Source organism: Erpetoichthys calabaricus, chromosome 3 (assembly GCF_900747795.2).
Source record: "Erpetoichthys calabaricus chromosome 3, fErpCal1.3, whole genome shotgun sequence".
In the NCBI taxonomy this organism is placed as follows: Eukaryota; Metazoa; Chordata; class Cladistia; order Polypteriformes; family Polypteridae; genus Erpetoichthys; species Erpetoichthys calabaricus.
In genome coordinates this window covers 157,179,778-157,195,472 of record NC_041396.2, presented here as the reverse complement: position 1 = coordinate 157,195,472, position 15,695 = coordinate 157,179,778, and the positions used below count along the sequence as shown (strand labels likewise).

General features: G+C 40.3%; 1 protein-coding gene across 1 annotated transcript in view; it reads right to left on the bottom strand.

Annotated features, from left to right (window-relative positions):
- Nucleotides 1-15,695, bottom strand: part of gareml (GRB2 associated, regulator of MAPK1-like) — a 238,860-nt gene that overhangs the window by 59,120 nt on the left and 164,045 nt on the right. The window contains exon 4 of the mRNA XM_028799163.2: nucleotides 7,721-8,908. Within this exon, the coding sequence (XP_028654996.1) occupies nucleotides 7,721-8,908 (1,188 nt within the window). The remainder of the gene's footprint in view (nucleotides 1-7,720; nucleotides 8,909-15,695) is intronic.

The window sequence follows — 15,695 nt, the reverse complement described above, 5'->3', positions numbered from 1 at the left end:
CTGAGCAGATGCCCGAGCCACCTCATCTGACTCCTCTTGATGCGGAAGAGCAGTGGCTCTACTCTGAGACCCTCCCGGATGACTGAGCTTCTCACCCTATCTTTAAGGGTGAGCCCAGATACCCTACGGAGGAAACTCATTTCAGCCGCTTGTATTCACGATCTCGTTCTTTCAGTCAGTACCCACAGCTCATGACCATAGGTGAGGTTAGGAACATAGACCGACTGGTAAACTGAGAGCTTTACCTTATGGCTTAGGTCCTTTTTCACCACGACGAACCGATGCAGAGCTCTCATCACTGCGGACGCCGCACCGATCCGCCTGTCGATCTCACGTTCCATTCTTCACTCACTCATGAACAAGACCCTGAGATACTTGAACTCCTCCACTTGGGGCAGGATCTCGCTCCCAACCCTGAGAGGGCACTCCACCCTATTCCGGCTGAGGACCATGGTCTTGGATCTGGAGGTGCTGATTCCCATCCCAGCCGCTTCACACTCGGCTGTGAACCGATCCAGAGAGAGCTGAAGATCACGGCCTGATGATGCAAACACGACAACATCATCTGCAAAAAGCAGTGACCCAATCCTGAGCCCACCAAACCGGACCCCCTCAACGCCCTGGCTGCGCCTAGAAATTCTGACCATAAAAGTTATGAACAGAATCGGTGACAAAGAGCAGCCTTGGCGAAGTCCAACTCTTCGACTTACTGCCGGCAATGCAGACCAAGCTCTGACACCGGTTGTACAGGAACCAAACAGCCCTTATCATGGGGTCCGGTACCCCATACTCTCGGAGTACCCTCCACAGGATTCCCCGAGGGACAAGGTGGAATGCCTTTACCAAATCCACAAAACACATGTAGACTGGTTGGACAAACTCCCATGCACCCTCCAGGACCCTGCTAAGGGTGTAGAGTTGGTCCACTGTTCCACGACTAGAACGATAACCACACTGTTCCTCCTGAATCCGAGGTTCGACTATCTGATGGACCCTCCTCTCTAGGACCCCTGAATAGACTTTTCCAGGGAGGCTGAGGAGTGTGATCCCTCTGTAGTTGGAACACACCCTCCGGTCCCCCTTCTTAAAGAGGGAGACTACCACCCTGGTCTGCCAATCCAGAGGCACTGTCCCCGATGTCCATGAGATGTTGCAGAGCCAGAGCCTTGAGGAACTCCGAGCGTATCTCATCCACCCCCGGGGCCCTGCCACCAAGGAGTTTTTTGACCACCTCGGTGACCTCAGTCCCAGAGATAAGGGAGCCCACCTCCGAGTCCCCAGGCTCTGCTTCCTCATTGGAAGGCATGTTAATGGGATTGAGGAGGTCTTCAAAGTACTCCCCCCCACCGACCCACAATGTCCCAAGTCGAGGTCAGCAGCGCCACCATATACAGTGTTGACACTGCACTGATTCCCCATCCTGAGGCACCGGATGGTAGACCAGAATCTCCTTGAAGCTGTCCGAAAGTCGTTCTCCATGGCATCCCCAAACTCCTCCCACGCCAGAGTTTTTGTCTCAGCAACCACCTAGGCCGCATTCCGCTTGGCCTGCCAGTACCTATTAGCTGCCTCCAGAGTCCCACAGGACAAAAGGGTCCTGTAGGACTCCTTCTTCAGCTTGACGGCATCCCTCACCATCGGTGTCCACCAACGGGTTCGGGGATTGCCGCCACATCAGGCACCGACCACCTTACGGCCACAGCTCTGGTCAGCCGCCTCAACAATAGAGGCACAGAACATGGCCCATTCGGACTCAATGTCCCCCACCTCCCTCGGAACATGGTCGAAGTTCTGCCAGAGGTGGGAGTTGAAGCTACTTCTGACAGGGGACTCTGCCAGATGTTTCCAGCAGATCCTCATAATACGTTTGGGCCTACCAGGCCTGACCGGCATCCTCCCCCACCATCGAAGCCTACTCACCACCAGGTGGTGATCAGTTGACAGCTCCGCCCCTCTCTTCACCTGAGTGTCCAAGACATGTGGCTGGAAGTCCGACGACACGATCACAAAGTCGATCATCGAACTGAGGCCTAGGGTGTCCTGGTGCCAAGTGCACCTATGAACACCCCTATGCTTGAACATGGTGTTCGTTATGGACAATCTGTGACGAGCACAGAAGTCCAATAACAAAACACTGCTCGGGTTCAGATCGGGGGGGCCATTCCTCCCAATCACGCCCTTCCAGGTCTCACTGTCATTGCCCACGTGAGCATTAAAGTCTCCCAGCAGAACGAGGGAGTCCCCAGAAGGTATGCAAGCTCAATGATCAGATAAACTCAATTTTAACAAAAAAAAAGCCCTAAGGTGTATTCTAAGCTCAAGTGCTATCAGTTTAGGGCGCATTAAGTCCACCTTCAAAGTTGACAAAACTTGCAATAATCATAATAATCTGAGAAATAACATTGTTACTATTCACAATATTATGTAAGGTTAAACTGGTTTTAAGACAGCATCACAGGAAATGCCACTTTCTGTAAAACGTGCAAACACAAATACACACTGGCATGCAAAGGGTGTTAATTAATGTGAACTGTGGGGTGTGGATGGGTGAATAATTTGAAGTGAAGTGGAATCCAAAAAGTATTGGGATGCCAACAGGGTTGCCCCTTTTAATTTTCTAATATATAAAACAAAATTCAGTGCTCAAGAGCACAAAATGGAAACAAAGTAAGCAGCCTTCTTGATTAGGAGAAAAGGCTTTGGCTCCAGAGAACAGGGGCCTCATGTGTAAATGGTGCAAATGCACAAAAATGTTGCATACTTCCATTTCCACACTCACATCAGGATTTTCAATCCAGGGGTGGCTTCTCATTGGTGTAGAGGAGGAGAAAAAGATGAGACTGTTTGTGACAGTGCCCCCTCTCGCCCCAATGGGGTATTGCATACCTGAGATGAGCAGGGATGGTGTTCCTCTGACGTACATGTGTGACAGGGGGCAGCTGGATAAAGATATGGACCGCAACTTACTCTTTAACACTGAGCCCGCCTCTATTTACTACACTTACGGTAAGTCTAAACATTTTTTTATCCCTGCTCTGTATTGCTAGCTTTTTTTAAGGTGGCTAAATACTTTTAATCAGTGGTTAAGCGTTGTCTTTTGCTTCTCAATTTCTTGTATTATTTTTGTCTTTCTTAAAAACTGTTTTGTTATGAGTTTGATTTCTTTGTTGCACTTGATGCTATTTGGTTATGCAGATTTAATCAATGAATGAATGGACAGATGGACAGCATTATTTATTCAAAAAACTAAATGTGTTTCTAGCCAGTAGTCATTTTAACAAGTCCAGTATGTGACGAGGCAAGTACTCTGATGTCAATAAATAGTAGTGATTTGTAGCAACTGTGAAGCAATCATTTTAATAATCTGGTTGTAAATAAAGGGCTAACAATAGGTATGCAGTTAAGTTGCCCATGCAATTTTAAAAATTTTTGTTTGTGAGCTACATACAGAATATCTGTTATCTTTGTGAATTAATTAATGAATAAATAAATTGTATGTGATAATTAGATAAAAATCAAGTGTGCTGTGTAATTTACATGTACATATGTATAATTATATTGCTTAATAGTATTATTGTAAATAATATGCAACTGATTTTTTCCTGACTAAATATTTAAAAATCAACAACTCTATGTAATGCATAAACATTAATACATGTGAATAGATGATTTTATTGCATAATAGTAAATATTGCAAATAATACACAACTGAAAATGTTTGTTCTTGAAGGAACATTTTTGCTCACACCAATCCAGGTGAACATTGGCTGTAACAATGAACCGGTCAGATGCCATGTTAACCAATGTTACTGGCAGCACCGTTGATTCACATTTGTAGGAGTCATTAGAGCATTGTTCGATAATTTTGGTGATTATTGTTTCTGTTTTTAAAGAGTGACTAATACGTTTTTAAGTGACTGTTTTTTTTAAGAATTGATTACACACTAATGACTAATGCATTTTGACACAGAAAGAAAATGCTTTATGTAAGACTGAGAATGAGCCAAGATGAGTCAGTGTGAGGGAACAGAAGAGAGGTGGTGTAGGAGGCTGCTGCACAGAGCTGTATGTGTATGATTTTAGATTTGGCACTGCTCAATGCTACACTTGGCTTTACTGTCATCAGTAGAAAAAAAAAATAAAGATCACTGTTTGTTATACAACTATCACAAATATAAGACAACATTGACGTTTGTCAATCATACCCCATTCATTGCTCAATAAAATGAGAAATATCCCTTTTGAGATGAGCAGATAAACATGAGACCAGATTGGTCTCATAAAAGGAAGCTTACTCCATTCTGAAAACTTCTTGATAAATGTTTCTATGTGTAATGTACATATACGTATACTCCATAAAAGATAAAAAATGACATGGATATTAGTTAGAGAGGCAGAGAGCTCTTTTCATAGTCAAGCAAAGAGATAGCAGTCAGAACAAAGCAGGGTTTGTTTACTGATATGACCGAAATTACTATTAAATCAAAAGAGCAAAACAGGCTCAAAGTCAGGGGGATAAACAAGAGTCAAAGCTGAAAGCAAAATGAAAAACTAATGAAACAGGGTCATTCCTTTGATAAAAGTGTAGATGTTTCCTAAGCCCAGTTCTCATTCGTAAATAAAATGGCTGTCATAAAGTGACATTCACTTGTTATCTATCACCAAGCAATTTGTGCGCTATCATGACAAACCATTCTAAAATGGACAAAAATAATTTTTATATTAGGAGCAAAAGAAGAAACCTTTAGTTTTGAAAAGTGACAGTTTGTAATAGTGTAACTTAAGCATTTACGTCTTTCAAAATGAACCGTGACAATATGCTCACACTCCACTGTAATGTATGGCTGGTAAAACCCAGCTCTATGATGTGCTACATTATTGAATCAAATATGCTGCCAATAATAGTGAGTGAAACTCTAAAGCAAGGGTGTGCAATGTCGGTCCTGGAGGGCCGCAGTGGCTGTAGGTTTTTGTTCCAGCCCAGTTTCTTAATGAGAAGTCAATTACTGCTGATGAAGCACTTATTGTTTAAGTGACATTTTGATGCTTCATTTTAGTGGTCTCGCTTATTAAGTTTCCCCTCTCTTAATTGCTTATTTCAATCTTAAACTGCTGCATTCAGTGTTTTAATGGCTCCTTATTAACAATAAGATGTAAAAGACAAAGCAGCCAGCAGTTCCCCATCTAACTTGTTTCCATTTACATCCCTGTGTGTTCATCATGCACTGTTTGATTTAATAAAACACTTAATAGAAAAATGTGACAGACTGAAAATTATCCGTTTAAGGCTTCAAATCATTTTGATCATATCCTTGGAAAGGAAAGAATCTACGATATGAGAGCCTTACATTGCACAGACTAATAAGCCATAAAATTAACTAAGGTCTGAGATTGGCAAGGATTGGTTTCTAATTAAGCAATTGGGTTGGAATGAAAACCTGTAGCCACTGCGGCCCTCCAGGACCTACGTTGCCCACCCCTGCTCTAAAGGCATTACTCAGTTCTGAAGAACCCAACTTGGCAGCACTGATCACTGAAAGCCCATCTTACTTCTCAGTCTAACATGTTTAGCACAATGTTGATTTAAAACTCTGCTATTTCACTCAGGATAGCTTCTGAGGAAGGCCATGGTTTCTTCCTTGGCTTCATCCAGGTCTTTGGAATAAGGAACCTGCTTTATGCAAGTGTAGCTATCTTTATTATTTTCGAAAGGATTTTGTCATGTATTTCAATATGCCATCTGAGAGCAGGATTCAATTTTAACAGTTAATCTGTACAAAAAAATAAGATGTAACTAAAGCGTAAGTTTGATAAGGCAAGGTACGGTCACTTAAAATTTTTCAGTGTACAGTATTATTTCCTCTCAGACGATTCAGTGTATAAACAACACTGTCAGACTGAGCCTTTCCATCCTGTATATTAGTTCTTCGTTATACTGTGAACTCCTCCTTTGTACTGTTACTGGTTCTCCACCACTTGATCTTTTAGCCAGCACTGCTTCAAAACTAAAGACAATAGTGTCACCCTGAACCTCCTGATCATTAATGCTGATTTATAGTGGATCTGCATCTCCTGGCTATGCCTTGAAGGGATGGTAACGCCACTGGCCATTGAATTTATTGTAAAACTGTAGCGACTGGTAAATTATTTGCGTTTTGCATATGTATGCAGCATTTAAACAAAATGCAATTTACTGTAGGTACATACACGTAAGCAACACAATAAGGATCATGGAAAGCAACTTCTTTATGTCCACTGTGTTGGAATATGCTTTTCTTCTATGAAAGGTGACCAGTCAGGTAATGAGATGTTGTAACAAGCAGGATCCAATCAGAGAAGAGCTACATGATAAGTACGAACCAACCAGAGCACGATTAGAGTCTGCATTCTCAAAACTTTCACCCACCCAAACTGCAATGCTGAGCCAGTGTTTTCAGAAGTGTCTGTTTACTAGGGTTAAAAAAACCTGGGTAGAGTCAACAAAAGGCAAAAACAAAGACTAATATCTGGCATTCAAACAGAAGTGCAGTAGTGAGGATGTATTCCTAATCACCTAAAACACATATGAATAGATGACATTAATGTTTGGTTGTGTGCAGATCTACTACATCTAACCACTAGCAAAACAGATAATGTTCCCCTGAGATATTCAGCATAAAACAAAAGGCTAGACAGAATCTCTGACCCTGTCAAATGTTTTTGTTCCTTTCTTTGACTATCACTGTAGTCTAGCTTTACAATGGCTTATACAGTTTCCACTTCAGCTATATTCAAAAACAAATTTATTAAATACTGAGGATGTGTGATTCAAATTTATTGTTCTAGGCGATGAAGTACTATATCATGCATTCATTATTACTAATTGGATTCATCTTCCTACAGGAAGACTACAGGAGTTTAGCATCGGTCTAAATGAGACTCCTTCAAAAATTATTTTAATAACTTATGAAGCTTTAAATTCAAACTCCTTACAACTAATTTCTAAGAATATGTGAGGGATGAAGCCTTCTTGGTGACCACTCAGTCAGCTTTGTACACTGTTTCGAATCTTGTGTGCCCCTAACTCCTTTGTTCCTATCAATACAGAAAAGCCTAAATTGTACCTTTTATGAGGGTAAATCAATACGCTTGTGCAAACCCCAATTCATCATGCACTATGGCATATGCAAATCCATATCCAAATGTGTAAACCATTGGTCTTCTCTGATGAAGACATTTGACATGTCAATTTCGGTAATTTTGTGTAGGTGATGTGGATGGTCGACCAGATCGAGCATCATTAATTATATTTGTTCTTCCTGCTTTAAACCTTTCTACCCATTCATAAACTTCTCTTTCAGTCATGCTGTTTTCACTTCCATACTGAGCCAACATCTTTTGGTGAATTTCAGCAGGTTTCACTCCCTCTGCACAAAGAAATCTCATAATGGCACATTGTTTGACAAGGGCACATTCAAACAGCTGAGTGCCCATATTTACTTGACCTTGGCTTCAACCTATGCTAACGGCAGAACACTGTACTGTTTGTATTCAACCTACTGTATTTGTAAGCCATCACAAATGTGTTGCATTGCAGAATTTTCAAATTGCCTTTACTTTTTGATTTAACCTTGTAATTTCATTTTAAAAATAAGTATTGTTTAGCATGTAAATATATTAATTAAAACAGTAACCAACTAATCACAAAATTAGCTTTCATAAAGAATCCAAAAATACTCACAGCTTCTGATTTTGGAGGTACTGGTGGAGGCGTTGGCACTTTATTGCTTTCCTCCATTTGCAATATTGCAATATTAGGTGATCCCACAGGTCCTTCCAAAGATGATGTGGATGAATGGAAAGAAATAAGATTTTGATCTACTTTAACTCCACATTCTATACTTTGTACATTTCCACTGACATCTGTTAAATTCCCCATGTTTGGACTGGTCCATAATTCCTCATATGGAATTTCTGCTTGTTCCACAGTCCTGAATTCATTTTCTGCCCAGTCAGGAGTTACATATTCTCGTTCACTTTCACTACCTTCAGCTGGTGTTAAAAGTTCATGAGGCATGATTTGCTGTTCTCCCAGTGAGTCTCTGCAACTCTGGCTGTGATCACCATTAGCGTGCATCAAAGAACCACTGTAAACACATAAAGATAGTCGCTGAAAAGACTGAGTCAGCTCATCTCGTGCATAGTTCAAGGAATTTGAGGTTAAGCCCTGTAAGCACACCCTGATCCGTCGTGGACTTGTGCACTCGTCTGTAAAATCTGCTTTCACCTCTCTCACTGCCTTGGAATACTCATCAGGATTGAACCGCTCCTGGCAAAATAACGAACTCTCATGTGTGACTGTCTCAAACACAGGATCTCCCCGAAGGAGACCCTCAGGCAACAGGAAGCGGGGCATATCCGTCAGCAGCAAAAAATGAAAGGGGGCCACCTCTTCTTTCCGTAGAATGCAACACAGAACCACAGTCTTGGAGATAATGCTCACTAACTTGTAACGGTGGCCTTCGCGGATGATGTGAAGGTCATATGGATTCCTTGGCGGCCTGCTGGGAACAGTTACATTGACAGGCAGACGAACTTTTTCAATGATGCTCCGGATGGTGTGTTCACCTTCTTGCATTTGGATTTCTAGTGGACTGCGGGTGCTGAATTTGCCTTTACACTGGAATGGTAGACTGAGGCTTTCATTGGTTCTGTGATTCATACAAATTAAACAGGGCATCTTCCCTTTTACCTGCTTGCTCAGAGTGGTGGTTTTCCCCAGCTTTCGTAGAATCGTATTAAACCGAGATTTCTCTTTTACAGTCTTGGCACACAAGATCTCTGCCTGTCCCATTAATGTGAGCTCATCACCAGCATGCAACGTGAAGTTGTATGCTTCACTGTCTTCACTGAATTCTCCAGAGACCACCTGTAATAAATAAAAACCACACACTTAAGAAAAATGCTTCTCCCAAATAAGACAGTTATACTCTACTTTGTAAAAGATTTACAAAGCAAATTATTTTATTCTGTTTATGTACATTTCCTTTGAGAATCCTTGTATTTGTTAAAAGTTACAGTACAATTCAATGTTGACTAGTAAGTCTAAACTACACTGATGTGAGCTTGTACAATTGTGTCCTGACATGTGCCCTGAGTATGAGAATCCTCAGCAACACTAAACAGGAACGAGAATGGCTAAAAAATAAATGCTTATGAAACTTTGAAAGGAAACAGTCCCGAATGAGGCACATTACCTGCATTGTGAGGGAGCGTCGGTTATGACACTATGGCCATGTGACGTGATTCCCTGAAAGGTGTTCCGGCTCGCAGGATCCTCATTGTTGAGGACCCAAGTGGCTGGACCAGGCCATGAGGATGCCCATGTAACACATAGCTGTGGCAGATAGGGTCATTTCTGGAAGGTGGGACTAGACCATGTGTCTGCCTGAGGGTTTGCCAACTACGATCCCGAGCTATTTTGTCGTGTGGTGGGTGCAGCAACGTGCTGTACCAGTGCATGCTTCCCAACCTGACCTGACCTGACCTGTAATAACACTCTTCAAGATAAAAGACTTAATAACCATTTTTCATCAGCAAAAACAAACATTGCATAGTGATGTAGTGTTTATGACTAATGACTTACAGATCTACACAACTATTTGAATCCTGGCCTGGCCAATGTCTCTATTGCATTTACATAAGTAATCACAGACATTCAATATGAACCTGACTTAGTTTTTGGTGCCATAAGAACAGAAGCACAGAGTAGAATTCATTTCACTGCAGTTTCTTCAGCATGACTTACAACAATTTAAAATGAAATCCCAATCTAAAGCATGAGCAGCTGACCAGTAAATCTTTTATTAAAGCAAAGTGATAGGCAGTTATATGGTGTGAATGCTCATGGTGTGAAGCTGTCCTGGGAACGTCAATATTTGTAAAGAATACAGTAAGAATGCAATATTTGCTGGACATCTTTCTGACAAATGCAAACAGCAACTGCAACAATGTTATTGACTTTATACAAATTCGCATAACCCATGTGGCAGGAAACTTTATGTAATAAAGAAAAGTACATGCATTATGTCTAGGTCGGGTTGTTGACTTTTTTTTATTATTTGGTGTCTCAGTGGATACAATAAAAGAATTCTTCAGACTCTTTGTGCAAAGGTTGGCAGAATCATTAGTCATTATCATCTTGGTAATGTTTGTTCTCATTTATTTAACGCTCATTAGAACAAAGACGTTAGAGGAATGTTTATGTAAGTTTTCAAGATTGTCATTGAATATTGGTCCGTATTTTCACAGAAATATATAAGAATATAAAATAAAGTTTTGAATCTCAAATCTTGGGGTAATCATTGCAGTCCGTTTGTATAACCACATAATTGCAGTTTCCAACTTCCTCTGAACTGAAACATGATGATTGTTCAATATCTTATGTGTACTCTGCTGTTGTTAATTGCCATTATTAGAATTCAACTAAGGGGGAAAACTCCACAGAAAACAATGAATTAATAGGAAAATGACAAAAGAGAGTTAAGAGTTTAAAACTATGACAAAACTATACACTACAGCGCATTGCTGCACCCACCACATGACAAACCAACTCAGGATCCCAGATTAGGACCTGAGTGCAGCCATGCAACAGGTGACACCTCAGCAGCACACTAGTTCAGATGGAATGGAACCAGTGTGAGGTTTTTTATGGTGGCTGGAGTGCCAAATCTACCACCAACCCCCAGGTTTACCCTGCATGTTGGAGGACCGCAGGACTGGATGCAGATTACTGTAATACCCAGGACAGAGCTATTGTAGGTTAAGGGCCTTGCTCAAGGGCCCAAGTAGAGTCACTTTTTGGTGTTTACAGGATTCGATCCGGCAACCTTCCAATTCCCAGTGCAAAGCCCTAGCCTCAGAGCCACCACTCCACAACTATAACAAAACTATGAAAATTTCTAAATTCTTTATAAACGTAAATTTCACCTTACTGCTGTTTTCTAAATATAGAATCAGACCAGCTATTTCAACAGTGAGGTCAATTAGAGAGAAAAATGAGTAGCTGATTGGGAAACTGGCTGGAAGAAAATATCCACAAATCCAGATGGTCCCCAGGACTGGGGATGGCAGCCAGTGCACTAATTTGTCGTGACTATCCGCAAATCCAACAATGGTGGTGTCCATCCATTAGTCCATCTCTGACATATGGAAGAAAAAGCCTGCATAAGAGTTGTTCATACTGGTAGGAGTGAGGGTGCGCAATCCTCCATCACACCACTTACAGTAACTTCCTTTTCAGGACTCCACGTGCCAAGCCATGTGCAGGACGGCAATAAGGTTGCACCACTTTGGATGGACCCTTGGTGAGGCAGGGGTGGTGGTTGAGTCAGTTTTAGTCAGGACCTCAACTCTGGCCTTGCCGCCATGGGTGGCCCTACCAGGGGTATATGACTCCCGAGGGTATTGTTCAGGGGATCATTGATCATGCAAACCACTTTGCCACGTTAAGGTGCTGACTCAGTGGAGAGAGTGCACTAATATATGTACATACACCCACACATACATTCTCAAATCAGATTAGTGCAATTCAGAGTTGAGGAGGGGTGGAAGCACAGGGTACAAGCAAGCAACTCCCTGGACAGGCCAGTAAGCACTTCTTTGTGATTTGAATTTGTACTTATAAAAGATGTTTCAGAGTCATATGAAAAAGATCTGTATTTATAGAAGGTGTCAGGAACATGTTTGATGTTGCCCTGATTTATGTGTAAGTTATAGATTATTATCTTTCTTAATTTGTGTCATTAGTTTTGTAACAATGCGGTGTTGCCTTGCTGTTTAATGATCTCCACCATCATGTAATTTGTTTTCTATGAGTGCCACTATGTTGTTTATATGATATCTGCCATTATAAAATATTGATAGTACCGATACGGATATGACTGAACATTCTAACCAAAGAGAAGACCTGTTAAAGTGTAGAAGACACTAAAAGGGCTTCTAAACAACTATAGTCTAGCATCTTTTTATTCTGACTTGTTTTACATCTTGACTTTTCATTTTTGTCATGTCTTGATTTTAATGCTTGGTCTCTTTTTGGTACATTTCTGACACTTGCCTTATCACAACTATTATACCAAACTGCCTTGAAAACTATATTCATTTCACTGTTGCTAAAAATTATTTTAACTAGATTAATTCATATAATCATTACAGAAGGGGGGCGGCACGGTGGCGCAGTGGGTAGCGCTGCTGCCTCGCAGTTGGGAGATCTGGGGACCTGGGTTCGCTTCCCGGGTCCTCCCTGCGTGGAGTTTGTATGTTCTCCCCGTGTCTGCATGGGTTTCCTCCGGGCGCTCCGGTTTCCTCCCACGGTCCAAAGACATGCAGATTGGCGATTCTAAATTGGCCCTAGTGTGTGTTTGGTGTGTGGGTGTGTTTGTGTGTGTCCTGTGGTGAGTTGGCACCCTGCCCAGGATTGTTTCATGCCCTGTGTTGGCTGGGATTGGCTCCAGCAGACCCCCGTGACCCTGTGTTTGGATTCAGCGGGTTGGAAAATGGATGGATGGATTACAGAAGGGAATTTATCTTCATGTGAAAGAGGTATGTCTCGTAGCAACAAATATGAATATACAGTATTGATGTCCAAATCATTTACCTCTCCCTAACACATCTTAAATGAAATTGATACATATGAGTTTCTGTAGTTTTTAGTTTGAAGATAGATTAGATATATTAAAATTTAAAACCTTGCTGGATCATTATGAAAAGATCTGCATTTTCATAGGAAACACCAACTGAATTCATCTTGTTTTGTCTTTCCAAACTGAGAACAACCAGAAGCATAAGGATTCACGCAGAATATGTGAATGTTTATTTTATTATTTTTTTCTGTTTTCAGAATTAAAAACGTAGGTAGATGGTATTCTCTTCCAGGCATTTTAACTTCCCTGTTATTTGCACAGGAACACATGTTGACAAAGCAGTTAGTGAAGAAAAGGACTACTTAGCTGATAATACCAGAAAGAACCTGAAATGTCTGGTGGCTCACCTATTCTTCAGACATAAAATGAAACTACATGAAACGGAAACTTGCAATCAAGATTGTATTTGGACTAAGTAATTCAACGTAACACACACAATAAATATAAATAGAATAAACCAAGTGTTGTATAAAATTGAATAATACAGATGAAAAAAAAATGTACTGTAGGTCAAATTTATCATCCGGAGTTGGTTACTGTCTGTTGATCAATGCTATACAATTAATGAACGATTAGAAGTTAAATTCAAATATTCAAGTCAATTCATTTTTTTTAGAAGTCTTCATTGAGTAGAAGCTCAGAGTATTTACAAATATTTTCAATACTGTGTTACTGTGTTAACAGTAAGTTATTAAAATTTACATTTAAATATATAAACACACACTAAACTTATCTGCAATAAGATGCTGCAGATGTTCTATCAGACGGTTGTGGCGAGCGCACTCTTCTACGCGTTGGTGTGCTGGGGAGGCAGCATTAAGAAGAAGGATGCCTCACGCCTGGACAAACTGGTGAGGAAGGCAGGCTCTATTGTAGGCATGGAGCTGGACAGTTTGACATCCGTGGCAGAGCGACGGGTGCTCAGCAGGCTCCTATCAATCATGGAGAATCCACTGCATCCACTAAACAGTGTCATCTCCAGACAGAAGAGCAGTTTCAGCGACAGACTGCTATCACTGTCCTGCTCCACTGACAGACTGAGAAGATCGTTCCTCCCCCAAACTATGCGACTCTTCAATTCCACCTGGGGGGGGTAAACGTTAACATTATAAAAGGTTATTGTCTGTTTTTACCTGCATTTTTATTACTCTTTAATTTAATATTGTTTTTTGTATCAGTATGCTGCTGCTGGAGTATGTGAATTTCCCCTTGGGATTAATAAAGTATCTATCTATCTATCTATCTATCTATCTATCTATCTATCTATCTATCTATCTATCTATCTATCTATCTATCTATCTATCTATCTATCTATCTATCTATCTATCTATCTATCTATCTATCTATCTATCTATCTAAACACTCAGTAAAACATAATAAATCACAATGATTATCATAAATAAGCCAAGGCAATAAAAAACCTGTTAACATTACCTGAAATAAGTAATATATAGGTTTAGTATCTTTCTGATTTTGAACTATTTGCATATTCATAATTTAGATAACTTGGGGACACCCTTAATAAAGAAGGGGAATGCAGTCAAACCAGTTAAAGAAAGACTCACGCAAATAATTATTCATTATTGTATTGTTATTAGAATGTATGTTGACGTGACAAACATATCAAATCTCAAAAGAGGTGAGCATTATGTACAGACTTTATTTGGGTTCTGTAGTTGCATTTTGAAATGAAGAATTGAAATGTACGTGTGCAACATTTCGCAAACCTTTCAGTTTTGTAAATCTGACTCTGTGTGTGTATATCTGTTTTTTTTTATTTGTTTGTTTTTATGGGTGCCACGCAGCATTCTGAACTGCCATTCTGGTGTTATCATTTCACTATCTCGCCTCCCTCCCAAACTACATACTGAAATTGCCATGAGGCATCTCTCCTGCACTCAATGTATGGAGCCATGACCGTCCCCTTTACCTATCTAAATTGCGCCCCTCAGATGACAGCACCCTAAGTCACATAATAGGCCAGTATTGTGGTGCTTCATGGGGAATCCCTGATAATCAAACAAGTGATAGTGCATTGTGGTGCTTGCTGCTTCACAGGGGACCACAACCTTTGGCTACCATATCACCCGAACCAAAAATGACAACACCGAATAACCACACCAACCCTGTCACCAGTTGTCTAAAATGTGTCGTAGATTTGTAGTGCTCGAAATTTCATGGGGGACCAGACACCATTCACCCACTACCTGCACAGAATAAATAAAGCCCTTTTCAATTTGCATGTAATGTTCTTTATGCGTTCAACAGTAAAAAAAAAAATAAAAAAATACAGGTAACTTATATGGTGTCGTGTTGGCACTCAAAATGTTATGGATTTTGGAGTTTCAGATTATGGATAATCAACCTGTATACAAGGAGCAGGATAGATGGAAGAAACAAATGCCATTAATTCTGAAAACTCAATTTTCATTTTAGTTTACTAAGGCAATCCCTAACTGAGTTCAAAAAGAGAATGTTCTCTCAAATATAATCAAAAGTTACTATATTAATGTCTCAAAACAGATACTAGTTACATTCTTGTTCTTAATTATATAATGCAGCAGGGGTGAAGGCCAAACTTCTGTCCAAGATGGAAGAAAAGCTGTGAGGTTTGCTAAGGGCACACCTAATTTTGCTATGAATATATAAATATTGACATGCATACTGTGTACCTTACTGACAGTTCTGAAAGAAGAGGAGTAAAATACCTGTTTCCTTATGAAGATTTTGATTGTAACAAAGTATGTCTACAATAAATATTGGTTACAAAGATATTAATTTTTGTAAAGGTATAATTCTGAAATCATTTTTTTTTGTAAAACATATGCCTTCTTATTGATTTTTTATTGCTTTTGTTGGTGCAGCCTTTAAATCACCAAACACTAGTTTTTTGAAATGTTTTAAAAATATATATTTTTTTTTACTTGCATGGTTTACTTTTATTTACCTTTTAGCCTGTGCACATTATTTCAACTCTGACAGTTGGCAGTTCCACGACATGTTAATAGAGAT